At 41.5% G+C, this 17,159-nt stretch overlaps 1 protein-coding gene across 3 annotated transcripts in view; it reads left to right on the top strand.

Moving 5' to 3' along the window:
* Positions 1 to 367: 367 nt before the first annotated feature.
* The window catches only part of RARB (retinoic acid receptor beta), a gene marked incomplete at its 5' end in the record, with an annotated part of 197,150 nt that continues 180,358 nt past the window's right edge, over positions 368 to 17,159 (top strand). For 2 of the 3 annotated variants that reach the window (XM_082325609.1, XM_082325607.1), the window contains one exon: positions 368 to 545. In XM_082325609.1, coding sequence (XP_082181735.1) covers positions 368 to 545 — 178 coding nt within the window. Of the gene's footprint in view, positions 550 to 17,159 lie in introns of all 3 variants that reach the window. The other variant, XM_082325608.1, reaches the window with a different exon arrangement.

Here is a 17,159-nt window from a genome sequence, read left to right as displayed (position 1 = left end):
AATTCGTATATTAAAATCAATATATTGTTTTCTTCTTCCGACAGACTCTATCAGTATGCATCTGTAGAGAGCAATTGTCCTCCCAGCAAAACATTTGCGTAAGCAACTGAACTGCACCCTGATACCCAGATCAAGAAGACTTTCTGTCCACGGTCTGCAGAGCAAGAATGTCCTGGAAAAGAAAACAGTAGGAAGCAGCGATGAAATATAGGATGCTCCTGATCTAGTGACTTACCTTTTCATCATCACACAATCCAGCTCAAGCCATACCTGCAGGCTTGACAACCCTCTTCATTCACAAGTTGAGGTATCTATTTGCTGGCCTGGAGTGATGCAACATAATATTTATACACTGTGAGGTGTTAACATGACAACCAGCAGCCGCACATGTCCAGTACCAGCAGTGAATGGACATATGACTCACTATCCAGCAGCGCCATATCCATTACTTTTTCCTCCAGTCATCGGTGGGCTGTCGCTACCTTCCCTCCATGGACTCCAGAGTCACCCACCAACTAGCGGATGCAGCACCCCGTCACCTGCAAGTAAGTGCTTGGTATTAATAGCTTTTATTGACCAGTTTTCCTCTAACAAAGACTGATTGTGTTCATTCTGAAATTATTTTAAGAGTAATTGCAGTTGTTCATCTGTGATGTATTTTACTTGGGCAAAGAGCATGCATTTGTTTTGAAATACCTTTTTCACTTAATCTTGTTTTTATAGAAATAAACTTGCAACTATATGACATACCAAAGCAGTGGAAACCGGGAGTGGTAAAACCTGCTATGGATTTTGGCATATCTTGCATTATCGTGTTAGCTGCAGAATCCGATGTTGTGTTTAAAGAAAAATTGCCTGCTGTGTATTCACGAACAGTGATGATTCCTCAGTACAGAATTCTCTTAAGTTGCACAGTAATTAATACTGCTTTCGTTTTCTTCCATAAGTAACTGCTTTCTTCCTGGGCAGCTTGTGAAGAGCAGCCCAGTGGACAGCTAGTAGCTGTGAGCTGCCTACGGCTGCAGAGTGAGCCCTTGAGTCTATGGTTGGGTTCCACGTGTAGCACTCTCATATTTTCAGCACTGCTGAGTGTATTAGCTGGGCAAGTTTGTTTTCATTGCTTTATGACGAACACACGTTTCCTGCTTGGACTTAATTTTATATATGTTTAAGTGGCTCCAAACAAAGCTGTCCCAGGTATAAACTCTTTAAGTAGCATCAGATAGACAAGATATATCTCTGGAGGTCTTTGCAGTGAGTGACTGATGCCTTTATCACCCATGTGAGGAAGCAGAACATATACAGCTTTGCAGGTCAGTTTGTTATGAAGATGATTGTCTAAATACGTTACTGTGATTGTTCAATATGAAAAGATCTTGACTGAACAGCAAGTTTGCAGAACTACTACACTTTCTACTAAAGGAAAAGGAGACCTGCTATAGCAGTGGAGCTCCAAACATGAATGGGAAACCACGGTGAAGAAAAAACTTCTGAAGAGTAAAGTTGTGGAGTTTGTGCTGTCTGATACTAATTCTGGCTTCATGTCTCACATATGCATATTTGAAGACTGGGTACTCTTGAAGTAAAGCAATTTTCTTCCCCAGTTAATGTGGACAGTTTTCATGCAGTCATATGTGGGAAGAGGTATAATTGGGTCAGGCCTGCATTTGCTGTTTTGCTGCAGAGTGTTTATCTTTATTGGAGGTGAAAAACAAAACACTTTCAGCCAGCAGCACTACAAGTAACTGTTTGACTTTCCAATCCTTTCAGAAATTATCCTGGTTAATTATCAGAATACCGTACTGAATTTATCTCTCGATATTGCAAGAACACTCACCTGTTGAAGAAATAGAGTGTTATTAGTTAATGGAAACTTTTTCTGAGGCGTACATTGGTAAATACCAAATCTGCATGATCAGATATGCAGTTTTTCTTTTCCATGAGTTGTTCCTGTGGAATTAAGAGTGTTGCAGATGCATTTTTAACGATTAATAAACCAGTCAGTGTTCAGCCTTTCAAAAAAGTAGTGCTAAGTGTGAGTTTCTGTGGCTATGCAAATAAGTGGTGGCTGCTGAATCTTTGGGTTTGTGTCTTTATGCCCTGGTCCCAGCATTTTCACGGCATTATTTTTGCCGAGGTGCTTTGCAGCACTGGCTCACATTGACTGAACATGAAAGCCTGGCAGCTGTTGTGCATAGCTCGAGGCAACAGTGTTTGAAAATACCAGCTAAAATTGACGAGACAGGGAGGAGGGTGACTTGACTGAGAATTTCTTTTCAGACACAGTCCCTTGCAGGATGACTCTTCTGGTTGGTACTATCCTGTTTTCTTACCTTTGGTGGTGACAGTCTGTCTTGTTTCGAAACCTGTTGACTTCTGATTCTGGAGCTTGAGGTTATCACTAGAGTTACAGAGACAACTTCTTGGAAGCAAGCAGGTTGAGCTTTGGGTTATATTTCAGGTTTTTGTTTTTCATTGTAGATCGTTCGTTTCTTTCTTTCTTTATTTATTTACAATAAAGCCAGCCATGGGCCGAGGTCGGTATGATTGATGACCTCTATTAAAATTAGAACTTATTCTGGGTGGTGGAAGAATATAGATCTCGCTTGCAAAGATTTGACGAAATTAAAGTTTGGCCAAACCACTGCTCTCTATGTGCTTGAAGCTCTTGTACTATTTATCTTCTAGATTCTTCCCATTCGTGCAAAATCCAATAGAAATGATTTTATGTAATAGGAATGCTATAAAGATCTCTTTAATCTTTCTAAAACAATGCAGTTCGACAGCTTTTGTTCAAAGTTACAATCATTTAAGCCTTCATATTATTGTCCTGTTTTATTTTGTTCTGTCTTGGTTTTGGACTTTGCATGGTGGCAGATAGCCTTATATCAAGTTGCATTACGTTATCTTAATCTACAGTTGGGGTGCGTATCTCCAGGTCCATTAAAGAGACAACACTATTTTAGACATATTAATTTTGTGAGCACGAGGGGCTTACAATAAGAGTGCAGGATGGAGTGATTTAGTTTCATTGATGTTAATAATGGTGTTGCCTCCGTGACCTGTGACTTGGCTTCTGTTTTTATACTGAGGTACATAGTGCAAAATACTTAATAATTAGAGGGCTGGTCACAGTGCTAAAGAGGTCAGAAGATGAAAAAATATCACTTTTATGCATACATGAACTATGCATTAGCACTGACAGAGACCACGGTCAAGAAGATCGTTACTTTTATAAGTCCGATTGATTTACCTACCACTGTATTACCCCATACAGCACAGAGCAGATGTCTTTACTCCTGAGATCAGATGGCATGCAGGCTTCCCTGGTTGCATTAATAATGAGGAATTGCTTCTATATTTAAAAAAAAAAAAAAGTAAAGATTGTTTCAGGAGATTACTGTGTAGCTCATTTAGAAATGGTAAGGGAAGGCCAAACTGGAGGCATTCCTGTGCTTTTTGGGTCGTGTGCCAGCCTGTCCCAGACCAACAAGGTTCATCTCTCTGCTGGGCTGGGAGCAGCTGTGGGAAATGGAGGCTTAACAAAAGTCCTGCAGACCCTGACATGTTTACAATAGGAAAATCACAAAATGTTAGTGAAATGTTTGGGGGAGGAATAAATAAATATGGGCAAAGATTGTTGCACAACATCTTATTAAAGTAAAAGCATCTTAGGTTGAGGTGAGTAGTGGTCATGCAGGCACACACAGGCAGTTCTGGTATCTGGGTAGCCTTGCTCTTCATTATTGCTGGAAGCAGGGGCCCATCTTGCCGTCATCAGACCTAACGCAGGTAATGCTGTTTCCAAAGACCAGTAAGGCAACTGTTACAATGTGAGAATACCAGCTTAAGAAGAGTTTACCTTCTTTATAAAGCATCTGTTGTGGATGTAACTGCAACTTTTAATTTCTAGAAAAAGACTAATAATTTGTCTTAAACAAAAACCGAAAAACCCCTACAAAAAAACCCTAACTAAGTGAAGCACCACCTGATATTTGAGAAGGAAAGGTATGTAAAAGCCACGCAGATCACAGTAGTATATCCACTGAGTTGAAAACTGATGAGGAAAGTACTGTCTTTATGTTTTGGCTGATGGAACCGCAAGGCACACCAGGGTGTTGCCGTTTCACAAGTGAATCTCAGCACGGGGAAGATGAAGCTGTGCTGCTTGTTGGTAGAGCATCTTTGTAAGACAGGTTTCTGTAATGTTACTTCACCAGAATGGTCAGATTTTATTAGTTTAACATGGGTGAAGACCACTGCATAACAAAGCCGTTTGGTGTGAGCTGGAGACAATGGCTTGGGGAGGAAAAAACTTAATCTGAGGTAACGCTGTGATGAAAGTAATCCCTGAGTGTATCCTACATCAAATTAAAATAGGGTCTGGACAGTAGCCACTGTGGGAGCCACTAAATAGTAAAACACTTCAGTTGGCCATTGTTCCCTTTCTGCTTGGATTGAGCATCCTGCTTCAGGCGTCCTGCTTGAATGGGGTGATGCACATAGCCCATGGCATTTGAGGGGAGCAATCCCATATTCTACCTCTAGCCCTCCACCACGTTTTGGTCCTTAGGCTGCTGACGTGAGCCTTTGGATCCTCAATATTCTGCCTTCATTTGTTGCAAGGGTGAAGGAGTAGAAATAGCTTGGTAAGGGGGCAGGGGAGAGCAGTGAGCCTGATACAACAATGTCCTGGAATTTATATAAACCTAGTAAGATTGCTTTATCCAGATAGTTTAAACAAAAAAATTCTGTATGTGTTATTTAGAGGGCTGTTGGGATGTCAAGGAGAAAAATCTGTACTAAGATCATTTGTTGTATTTTAGCCAAGCTTTTCCATACTTTTCTGTCTGGGGTGCTTTAAAAGTGCATTGTAAAGAATAAAGGACTTTATATTCAGTTTTATGTAGATCTTTTAGGTATGAGAAAATGCATGGAAAGTAAGATCATATGAGGAACTGGAAGAGGTAGACAAGGAACTAACTAAAGCTTTGCTTCTGGATAGTGCTATGTAAATACTAATTATTATATTTAGTAGCCAGAATTACTGCATCTCAGTCTTTTCAGACATCTTCGGGCCAGGGAGATTATTGTTTTAAGTGTTTTTTTCTGCTGGAATTCTTTTTCCTTCCATTACTGCTGGTTATTTACCACTTTAACTCCAACTTAAAGCTTGCTTGCCCCCCCCCCCCCCCCTTTTTTTTTTCCTGGGAAGTGGATTTTCCATTGGTATAATTAAAAAGAGTACAGTTAAATCCAGTGTTACTGGTGTAGTACTGCAAGATATTTTTGCCAGCCCCACCCGTTGCAGGAATTCATTTGCTTTTCCAGTTCTGTTGTTAATCATTATATTGACACAGAAAGTCCTCCCAAAAGCACTCTTTGGCAGATTGCATTAAATATGAATAGCAGATATTCATTACGATGTGTTGCCCCCAAGAGAACTCTAAACTATCTGCACTACTCATGAACAGGCAAATACACTAATTCTCCAGCTATTCAAATTATTTTCAAATAGTTTAGTGTCTCTCTAATAAAAACAAGAATGTCTCTGTTTCCCTTAATTACTTAGAAGGTCAAGGACTCCCACATCTCACTTTACTTCATGAAATGAGGAATATTTCTGTTGGAGGTTGGAGTATGGTTAATGTATGATGGATTTTCTTCTCTCAGCATAGTTACTGAGGCAAGTGCTGTCTGTAACAGACTAATAAAAAAACCCTTCAGCACTCTTTGGCACTCTGGAATTGTCTAAAATAATAAGTTGTATTGAATTAGGAAAAAATATATGAATCAACCGTTCTTGGTTATGTTGTTGAGTTTTTTCATGCCTTCTAGTTTTAGTGTGGCTGTCTGCCTTTTATTCCAGTTCTGTCTCCCTAGGAAGGCTTGCTACATAGTCATTTACACGTATCTGCAATTAACAGATTACTTTTAAGACTTCTGTACCTATTCAGTGCATGTGTTGCACATCTTTATTGAAAAGACAGAACATGTGTTTGCATTCAGAAAGAGGGGAATATACAGAATATGAATATCAGATTTCTTAGCTACAGCCAGTGTTGCCTCATGCTGGCAAGTCTGAGGAGCAATGTCCAGATGATGCCCTGCAGATATCATTTGTGACCTTGGAAACCACCATTTCTTTTCAGTTCTTCTTTTTATGTTGTGGGGTTTTTCCTGGTTGGGCTCTTAGTGCAGGTTGAATTAATGGTTCGATTACTAATACTATGTTACGTTGTCATTTTCTGATTCTAGTTGGTCTGAAACTATCAAAAATTTAAACTTATTTTTTCATGTTAGAGCTTCTTTTTTCAGTACTGCCACTGTCTAAAAATACAGGGAGCGCCTTTCGACTTGGCGCAGCTGGTGGCTCTTGCTGTAGTTCTGCCCTGCCGAGGTGAATCCTCGGCACCCTGAGGATACAGTCCACTTCGGATTTTAGCGGGCAGCGGGCTCATCTGCAAGAAATCAGTTCTGGGTGTGTATAGACAGGAATTTGCTTCCTGGGAGGAAGCTGAATTTAGAAATTGTCTACTCTGGCAGGCGGAGCCCGTGGCGTAATTCTGGCATGTGGTCCATAATGGCTCTATGCATCCCTTGTAGACCTGCTGTAGTCTGAAGGAGTCTAATAGGAGCTGTCAGAGAATTGCTCCTTCCCTCCTTATGGACTCCACAGCAAGGAAATTCCTTCTTACCTAAGGTTGGAAATATGTTTCTGCGGAGTATTGCGAACGACCTTTTCCTTTGCTCTGGCCCAACAAAAATAGCACCCAGTATCTCCCAGCGTTGGGGACATCAGGAATGAAGAGCGAAGGGCTGGTTCCAGTACCCCGCTGCTAGGTCCTACTGGGTGACCCCTCTGTTGCCCCTCTGCCCGGTGGTGGTATTTGGTGTCGTTTTCAGCCATTGCAAATGAAACACACAATATATCATTCAAAATGAGCATAATGCCATACTTTAGGTTTTGCAGCATAGCAGCACCCAAAGTTTTCTCAATGTCTGATGTGTTTCCAATTCAAATTGATAGGTGTGATCTTCCAAAATTGTTAATTGTGTGATAGTTCATGGTATTAAAAATGAACATAAGCTTTCATTTTGCCAGGTTTCCATCTGAAGGCATATGTTTAGCAGCTACAGTTTTAAGAAAACCTAATCATGTTATTTTAATTACGTGGAGAGTTTCCATGCAGTCAACACAGTTGCTGTGTTCAAAAGGCATGTCACCATGGGGTTTTTGTAAATACCTTTTTTTTTTTTTTTTTTTTTTTTTTTTTGAGCTAAAATGTGCTTCCCCCCCCCCCAGCGTTGGCCTTGGTAAGACTTTCCTGCTTTACTGCTCTTGGGTTGTTAGTTTGTGTTTACTATGCTTTTAGCAATATGTAGCATTTAATTGGGAAGCCTTATTTAAGATTCAGACAGGGCAAATTTTCATCAGGAGAGATCGATTTACAGTTTTCCTCAGCTAGAATTTCTTCCCCTTTTGCCTGTTTGGGGAACATGGGGAACAAGTTGTGTTACATGGACTTTTAAGCTGTATCAATGACAGCATGTTTCCCATTTAAAATGATAAATACCCACCCTATCTGATGAGCCCCAAAAGGGCAGGGAATCCTTTTTCCCTTCCTTTGTCCTTCAGCACTCCGTTTCCTTTCTTACTGCCCAGAATAGGCCTACATCAGTAATATTCATAAATGATTTACAAAAGTAATTCCTGTGTAATAGCTTGGGACGTCAAGATTTTATGATGCTGCCAGATGTGCTATCAAACAAAATTATCTGGTTCAAAAAACTTGTGATAAATCTAGTCAGAGAAAATTCCCCAGGGCAAACTCACCCTCCACAAAAGTAACTATATCTCATAAAATTGTTAGATTCTCCTTTACCACATGTTTGAAATCAGACTTAAAGCAACAGTTTTATTCACGTGCAAACTTAGGTTTGGGATAAACTAACAAACAGGAAGGACTGGCCTGAAGCAACAGAAAACTCCTTTCCTTTCAAAACACCACGCACGCTCAGAGGAAATGTCAGAGTAAATATCAGAAATATTCGGAAAACCAGAACCTGCATCCCTAAGATACTCAACTGTTTTGTCTAGATAACACATTTTTAGAAAGCAGTCGTACCCTAAATATAGTGGGTCTCATCTGGGTTAGGCTGCTGAGCTCCCGATTGATGTGTCTGAGCACCCTGAAGTTGTGCACTGAGTGACGTGCCCAACATCTGCCACGTGTGTGTGTGTGTGTGTGTGTGTCCATTCCTTCATAGTCTACGTAGGGGGAAACGTGTGGGCAGCAGGGTACGTGTTCTGGCCGGGAGTTCAGGTTCTGAAGGAGGGGAAGAGCTGGAGATGCACTGGAAGTCTCTATATGGCCATGTCTCCATGCTGGAGAAGGCTGGACCAAGGCAGTGTACTCTTGGCTTAGACCTGCAGGTTTATGGTCGTCCTTGTTTCTCAGGAAAGCCCCTGAGGAAATCCAGCTGCCTGCACAACTGAGCTTCACCAATAGAAGTAGTTTAGTTACGCTGGAGGAGCAAAGATTTTGAGCATGATTTTCATCCCATAGTTCAAGGCGTTTGGGAGAGGGGCTGAAAGTCCTGGCTGGGAGCTTTTGGGGGAGAAATGCTGAGTTCAGGTGATGAAAGAGTTTGGTTCAGCCTTTCTTGGGAGCCCAGAGCAGAGCGGGAGAGGTGGGTCTGGAGGGCTTGTGGTGAGCCATCTCTCTGGGGAATGCACTTCTGCATTTGGAGTAGTCCGAGACGTTCATGGACCTGGTGTGCTGCCCACTATTACACAACACACTTGCTTATAGCTTAAATTTAAATTAGATGGAAATCAGCTAATGTATGCAAGCAATAGGTGTGGACCTTCAGGTGGAGCTGCTTCTTTGCTGTTTTTCAGTGTTGAAGGCCAGTCAAATTTGATTTTACCTCAGCATTCTCTTTCCTGAGTTTCATATGTTTAAGTCCGAGACTTTCACTAAGGCTCATACTCATTGTTTTAAAGAAATCTGAACTGCAAGAAATAAAGACAGAACGTTTTTTTTTTTTTCAAAATTAAAAAAAAAAAAAAAAAAAAGGAGAAATGCTGTCGAAAACTCACAAAAATACTTTCTTCATCCTTTTACCTTCCTAGGGATGGATTCAGACCCCAGCACAGGCATACAGCTCCTGTGAGGGCAGTGGAGACTCTGCCTGCAGTCACAACTGGAGATCATCCTCTCCTGTATGCGTGCAAAAATTATCTAGTTGCTGCTTTGAAATTAAAGGCTTGATCTTTCAGCTAGATCAGTAAGGCGTGTAAAAGTGGATAGTGTTCATTCTGTAAATTGAAGACTTAGATGCATTTCAAGAGCTGGCTTTTTCTAAAGATATATTTTGATACTTGCAGTCATTTAGGAATATAATTTCTGAAATATCATGGGGGGAAAAATGTATGCTTATGCAGTTTTCACTTCTCAAAGTTAAAAGTTTTTCAGGTATGTTTCAAGGCTTCATAACATAACATACCTCACTAGAACCTTTTACAACCCGTAATGTTTTTTCCCAGTCAATTTTTAAATACCAGAAAATAAGTTTTTATGAATGAAATAGCATCACTTTTCCCTCCCTGTATTTAAAAACAAAAACATTCTTTAACAGTACTGAATACTCCAGGGGAGAAAGGTGGTGTCCTGCTGCCTGCTCTGCGCAGCCCACAGATGTTATCAGCGATTCCCTCCAAGGGCTTGCAAAACCTCTGGGCTCTAACAACCCCTGCAACCGTATTTGAGGGAGAAAAAACTCGGTTCCCTTTTAAGATTGAAACCGTCCAAGCCAAAAGCCGGAGCACTGCCCTGTCGCAGTCAGGTCACCGTCGGTGGAAAACGCAGCGTAATTTCCTGTCCATTGTGATTTTGTTTGGGTACCATGCAAGTAGAAAAGTTACACCGCTGCGGAGCACAGCATCTGACAGGGGCAATAGCCAGGGGCTACAGCAGAGCCAGTGGAAATCCCCATTATTTCTATCCTTATTCCCTTCTTATCCTCATTCCTTCCAGCCACTGAGCGATACTTGTTTGAGGGTAACAATCCTGTAGAGAGACGCACAGACGTTCAGTCTAGAGCCCTGAAATGAGGCCATGTTGTAAATCTGCAGTCGTTGGAAGAATTCACCTGTATACCAGCATTACCTAGAAGCTATCAGCGAAGGCATTTGGTGGGAAATAGAACTGTATCATGTAAACAAATCTGTTTATTATATATTGCTTTTGCATAGCAATTCCAGGATCAAGAGTTCTGTTATTTGAGAAATTAAATCCTGCGAGAATCATTAAAAGTATAGAAATAGTGATGTCATTACAAAATTAACTAGCTATAAACCCACGGGGTAACATATCAATTCATAAAGGGAATAGCAAAGCAGAATGCGGGGCACATCTGCTGCTCCAATTCCTGCCGAACCATCAGCCTATTGGTATCTGCAGACCACTTGAAATTGAACATCTGTTAGAAGCACTCAAAAAAGCAGCAGGAGAAGCTGTACACCTTGCAAAACACTTTGCTGTCGGTAACATCATTGTTTCAATGGCGTATTCTTACAAAAATTGTTATAAGTCCCCTTCAAGTCCTAGATCTTCCTGGCATTGTTTCTTAAATAGCAGCAGCATGAGTAATTGTAAAAATAATATGGACTTTTCTAAGGACTTCCCTAACATTTTTATTACTTTTTATTTATTGTACTGCTGCAATGCACAAACTGCTGTAGAGTTTCCAAACAAAGAGGGAGATAAGATCTCTGTTCCAAGTAGCTCGGAATCAAGAAAAGGAAGATGTATGAAGAGTAAGAGAAAGGGATGTGACTTCTGGGCCAAGCGATGGAGGCAAAGAAAGGCTTGCATCCTAGAAACGTAAAGCCGAGTTTGGGGCTTCTAAAAAAACAGCTGGATGCTTAGAAACAAGATGGCCTGTGGAGAGTGATGTGCTTCTTGTGAAGACCAACAGTAAGATGCTGCAGCTTGTTTCACAAAACACGCGTGCACAGGCAGTGATCGATTAAGTATCATAATTGAACTGCAATTGAACTGCGTCGTCTTAACTCTTAACTGAATCGGTCAGGTTGACAGTGTGTTTCCCCTAGCTGCGTGGTCCGGCAGAGTCCAACTAATTGGCAATTTTCTTCTGTTTAACAAAACCAGAAATATAGTTAAGCCACAGAGAGGAAGATTTCACTATTGATTAGGGGTGGTTGGTTTTGCAAAGTGACCTGACAGACATTTGGAACGCATCAGCTGTCTCATGGCGCTGCAGCCAAACATCTTGGAGCACGGTTTGCTCTCCTCCGCTTTTATTAGTTGCAGAAGAAGAGAACTCTGCCAGGATGTTATTGGAAGGGATGTTTGCCATTTTAATATGTAGTTACTCGCACAGACTCGATGAAAACATATTGCAATATCTTTGATTTTTAAGAATAGGTAATTGTATTTACTTGCAGTAAAAAATGTGAATCATTGCTATAAATTGTTTGGGAAGGTGAATTAAAACATAAACACAAGCCACAAAAAATGCTTGGTTTTATTCAACTCCACAAGTACCAAAGTATTATACTGGAAATATTCCGCATTTCACTTTTTTTCAATAACCAAAGAATTTTCACCTTGTCATCCAAGACGAAGCTGGAGTGTTCCATAACCAAGGTAAAGCCTAAATGAGGCAGTCCATCGCTAGTGCAAGTATTTGGAAAGTCGCTAATGCGGGCAGTTTAAATGGGGTTTCTGCCAAGCCTTTGTCACCATTGGGAAGTGCTCTGCGTGTGTGCTGGTGGGTTTCTAACAGTGCAGAGAATGTTATATACTGGAAAGCCCAGAATTTACAAGCCTCACAAAGTATACATAGGAAGAGCATTAGCATTAAAAACCAGAGTGAGATATGTGCATTTTTCCTCCCTAGATGTTGCTTGATAATCTATTTTTTAGTCAGTTCACAGCCCATGAAACTGCTTTGGCTGACCAGAAGTCTCCACAGTTATAGTCCCAGTAAGAAAGCAATGAAGTGATAAGAAATGTGTGTCCCTGTTTGGTAAACTTGGTCTTTTAGGGGAAAAAAAAAGGTTCAGGACGTCTAAACAAAGTTGTCAAAGCTGCTTTTCTGAGGACCTACTGCTGCAAGGGCTCTCTGGAGCTGATGCCTCTCCTTTCACATCAGATGTATGGAGCACATTTTGAGGTCTAGCAGGTTTCTTCTCTTTGGAGGGAAAATTTACTTTTGGGGTCAGATCTGTTGTTTGAGGTGGGCAAAGAGCTATTTAGTAACATGCAATCACAAAAGGAATCCAGCACCCAAAGTCCCTTTCCTGATCTGTAGCTTCAAGTCGCAGTCCACCTGCCCCACTCCACCTGCCCATCACCCAGGAGCTCTCCCTTTAATCTTTTCCTTTATTTTCTTGTCCCTACAAGTTGTCTGGTTGTGTGTGGTTTTATTTAATTGATTTCTGTGGTATTTGTGTGCTTCTGTACTTTTATTCCATATGAAGGCGTACAAACGTATGTATAAACACAGAAAATATTTCTGCTCCCTCTTTCCTTACTGGAGGAATTGCTTTGTGTTCATCCTCAAAGTAGAAGGGTGTTATCTTCAGTGAGATGTTGTCTTTGGGGCAGGAGGGATGCAGAAGCATTTTTAGGAAGGTTAGGCTGGTTCTTGGCAGCACAAGAAAAGGGGAGAGCACAGTATGGGAGGGGGCTCGTGCCTGTACGATGACACAGGAGGCAGCTGGCTCCAGGGATTTGGTGTAAAACAACTTGTAAAAATGTGGGAGCCAGTGAACAAATTCATTTTCTAAGTTTCTCAGAGATGACACTAGCCAAGGGGGATGTCTTCGCCTGTGTCCACAGAGCACTAGTCATCTCTCAAGAGTAACGGAGAAGGCGTTAGAGCCACGCTGATGAGTCACCTCACCTTGATTGCGTTTCCAATCACAAGGTTGATGGTAAGCGTGTGTGACGATTTGAGAAAAATGTTGGTCGTTGTCAATTGTCTATCGGTCCAGAAAGTTAGGAACCATTGACCTAACGTACGTCTCTAAGGTCAGGGAGACTTTTTTCCAAGGATTTGTGCCCAGGATCAGACATCAGCCTGCTAGGAGGAGCATGAAGAAAGGTTGCTGTCACAACGAAGTATTGCTTTTTCTTAGGATGGACTGTTTTTCCCTTATCTTTTTCCCCAGAATGCTTATCTTGCCTGACCTGGTTTCAGAACACCTTGTACTATACAAGGCACAATGATACCTCGGATCAAAACTGTGTACTAGGATATGTATCGTAGGGCGCAAGTAGCTCCAATGAGTTTCGACTCAAACAGGAGGCAAATTTCTTCCTGAGCCCATTAATCACTTTAAACAAAATTGCTCCCCAGATCATTAGGAAACATGTGATCATCTCTGTAGCCACGTATGCCTATGTAGAGAGTGAATAAAATCCCGCTGCCATGCTGGGTGGCTCTCTACGTGGGCATCACTGACTGCAAAACAGCTGGAATTGGTGTTGTCCGTGTTGATGTTCACTGTAGGGCTCTGCAGAATGACCTTGGACTGGCCGCCTGCACTGCTGTTTTTGTGTTCAAGAGGTGTGTTTGTAATAAATTATTTTCTAAAATGTTAGGCTCGGTCAGACCGTGCACTTTCCTTCCTAATAATAGGTTATTATTTTCTGTGCAGCGTTTGTGTTGGAGCAGAAGGTCCAGGACGTCTGGGGGAAAGGGGTGAAGGAGGGCAGCCGGGGCTGCTAGAAGGATTGCTGGTATTTCTGAGGGATGGAGGGAACGGGCTTCACCTGTGGCATACATTTGTTACAGATTCCCTCTAAGATCAGGAAATGAGTACAGTCAGCGCTTCATAATTAACTGTGAGCGGAAAATCTCTGGAGATGGCTAAAACAGATTTGTCCACTTAGAGAAGAAACGCCATGACTTAACAGGTGTATGGTGCCTGTAATGTGCTACTTAGGAGTTCTTCAGGCTCGGCTGCAAACAAAATATTATCCAACTATAATAACATTGTGAACCCAAAGACCTTAACTGGTTTCATTATCAAGTGAGCGCCTGAGGGGAAATACACAGATGGAAAGGCATTCCTTTCCCTTGGTATAATGCTCCTGTGCCAGAGAATTTATGGCCAGGATGCAGTTGGCCCTTGCGTGGGCGCCTGGTGGAAGAAATGTATGAAGCCATTCTGGTCTTTCTTTTTTTTTTTTTTTCCCTGCAGCCTGTTTAAGGGGTGAGTTTTCGTTGCCATCCCCAGGCTTTGGGACAGTGTAGCTGTATGCCGCAAGCTACAAGATGGGGTTTGTGCTGGCCCCTTCTTCTCTCTGCTGCGGTCCTTGTTCTCTCCCTGGGCAATGGGGAAGGAACAGCCCTGCTTGGAAAACACCTGCTACCCTGACAGGTAGATTCAGGCTACTCTCTAGGTCAGCGTGATGCTCAACTGGCATAAGCTTCTTCTTAGAAATTCATTTATCCCAGAATATGCTGGGGGGCTGATCAGAAGTGGTCTCCTAAAACAGTGTCGTCTTTTTTTTTTTTTTTTTTCTTTCTCTGGTGCACAGGCACCTGCAAACTGGCTGAAAGACTAGAATTGGAAAGGTCAGCTCTTTCCTCTGTTTTCCCAACCTGTTTGCTGTACAGGCTGGAGATAGCATCTACAAGGCAGAGCCCTAGCACTCAGGCAGTCTGAAAGGCTACACGTGAAGAAAAAAAATAATCACATATTAACTCATCGTTTAGTTATTTGAGGTGGCTAAACTCTTTTCTGATTCATTAGATACCCTGTCGTTTCTCAATTACAGTTGTCAGGAAAAAGGTATGACGGCCAGATTTTTCTGAATGTGTGACCAGAGAAGCTGATGTTCCCCGGAGAGGAGTCTGGGCCATCTACTGTGGACTACTGTTATTTAGGAAAACGTGGAAGATGAACATGCAGAGCACGTTAGGTAGTTGTCTAAAATACTGTTATGTTTTTCATAACTGGATAAATCCACAAAGTTGGAAATAGCATGCAGGATCCTTGTTATATTTTTGTCTGTGTGCACATTTAGACTTAGTCAAGAACCCCGGAGGTATTGAAGCAAAAACTAAATAAGTAATGAAGTTGTGGTTCAATTGTAAATGTTAATGTTTTTGTGAAAGACTGGAGGAGTTCTTTTATTATTCAAACTGGCTTGTTCCTTCCTTGTTTATATATCCGTTTGCCCTCCCTTTGAACATTGTATATGGTTTCACGGTGAAGAGTTCACAAATCTTAAAATGTTGCCTTCTTGTCAATGACACTGATCATAGTGCAAAGGTCCTTTTAAAATTTCATACAGATCAAATAGCTCTGTTTGTTAAAAAAAGGTCAGAAAAAAGGTCACCAGAATCTTTCGTTGTTGGCAAAACTACTTATTTTTTTCTTAGTATGGGTCATAGAAACAGCTGAACAGAACTGATTTCACTGAAGTTATTGATTAAAACCACTCAACCACCCCCTTTCCCCAACCTTCCCTCTTCTTCTAACAAACATCTGGCATGGAAAATTTAAGCTAAGTGTTTTTGTCAAGGCTATAAGCAACGAGAGTCTGCTACGATGGCTGCTGCAGGCAAGCATAAGAATAAAGAGCTACGGCAGCCCTCCGGCAGCAACTTCTTAGTTTGAAGATGTTTTGCACAGGTGTAAAAACGCAATGCCAAAGTGCGTCTTGATATTAGCATACTGTACATTGTATCTTGTAATTAACTGCGCCCACCTGTACGTTGGCATTTCTCTGACTCTGCCATCCTTTAAGCTGTGTGTATCTGAGGATCTAATCCATCTAAGCCTTGGACACCCTGAACTGCAAATGAAGTCAGAGAGCTGCAGGCGCACAGCTCCTGGCAGGATTATGCACCCAGTGAGCTATTGCTCTCATTATGTTGCACTGCAATATATCATCAGTGTGAAACATCATCCTAATGATGCATTAGTGTAATACATCATCAGGGGAGTCCCACCAGTAATGTATTACTCCAAGTATGGTGCTACTCAGTAAGAAAATCATCTTGCAGTCCTTGTGTTGTTTCAGAATAGCATCAGCGAAGGCAAAATATGTTGCTAAAGATTGATGCAGCTTCCCAATTTCATAACTATGTTAATGGTGGGGGTACCTTCTGTACGCTCTGACTTTGCGATTGTATTTGCAAAGAGGTGTATTTGGCCTGTCTTTGGTTGCGTTTCTGTTTGGAAGGAGCGGGAATTGATTCTTTAGATTGATGGCTGGGGAGCTTGAATAGGAAGCCATAAATCTCCTGCCCGAGTGCCCATTATATAATTCTTGGGGATGGGGAAAGGATATATGAAAACTTGGTGCCAAAATTTGCAATTCTAAGGATTTTTCCAGTGTCATCCTGATGCATCTTCAGGTTTCAGTCACATACGTTAAGATAAATACGTTTAAAAAGCACCGTCTCTCAAAAATTAAACCCCTCCGTTTCCTGTATCAACCCATTGATTTTCTTTGGTCTGCAAGATCCTAAACCAAACAACCCTTCCCACAGGAGTTGTCTCGAAGGCAAGATTTACTTCAGTGGCCAAGGCAATCGCATGACTTCGCTTACGCTTTTGAATTGCAGTGGTGATACTGTGAGGTGCTCACCATGGGATTGCATCAGTTCCAGGGACTGCCAGATGGAGAAATGTAGTTGGAAATGGTCCACGTAATATAACACAAGGACTGTGCTACTCCATAGGACACATCCATAGTAGGATTAGAGGGAATATTAGCTATAAAATAGGCATTTCTGAAACGTGGTTTTATACATGGCCAATGTTTTCTAGAGTGATTTTTGGATGCGTGCAGTTTACAGGTGCAAGACAAGGAAACTTAAAGGGAGCCTGAACTTCAGTGTGCTTTTGAATCTGTCTTACATATTTTTGATGCTGAAATGCTGCACACAAGTTGTCTTTAAAAAAGAAAAAAATCTTCCCAGTCACAGAAAAACCTCAGCAAAGCCAAGGGATGGTTCTTGAGTAGGTTGAGCAAAATTTGGTCTCCTTTTGCTTTCCTTCTTTTTCTCTTGTATTACCATATAACTGGACTGAGCAGCATGATTGCAACCCTCTTGGGATTTGTCAGTCACCCCCTTTTTTTTTTTCCTCTAAGACTCCTGTA

Source organism: Platalea leucorodia (assembly GCF_965183815.1).
Source record: "Platalea leucorodia genome assembly, chromosome: 1".
Lineage (NCBI taxonomy): Eukaryota > Metazoa > Chordata > Aves > Pelecaniformes > Threskiornithidae > Platalea > Platalea leucorodia.
Note: the sequence above shows the minus strand (reverse complement) of the source record. Positions and strands in the feature narration are given on the sequence as shown.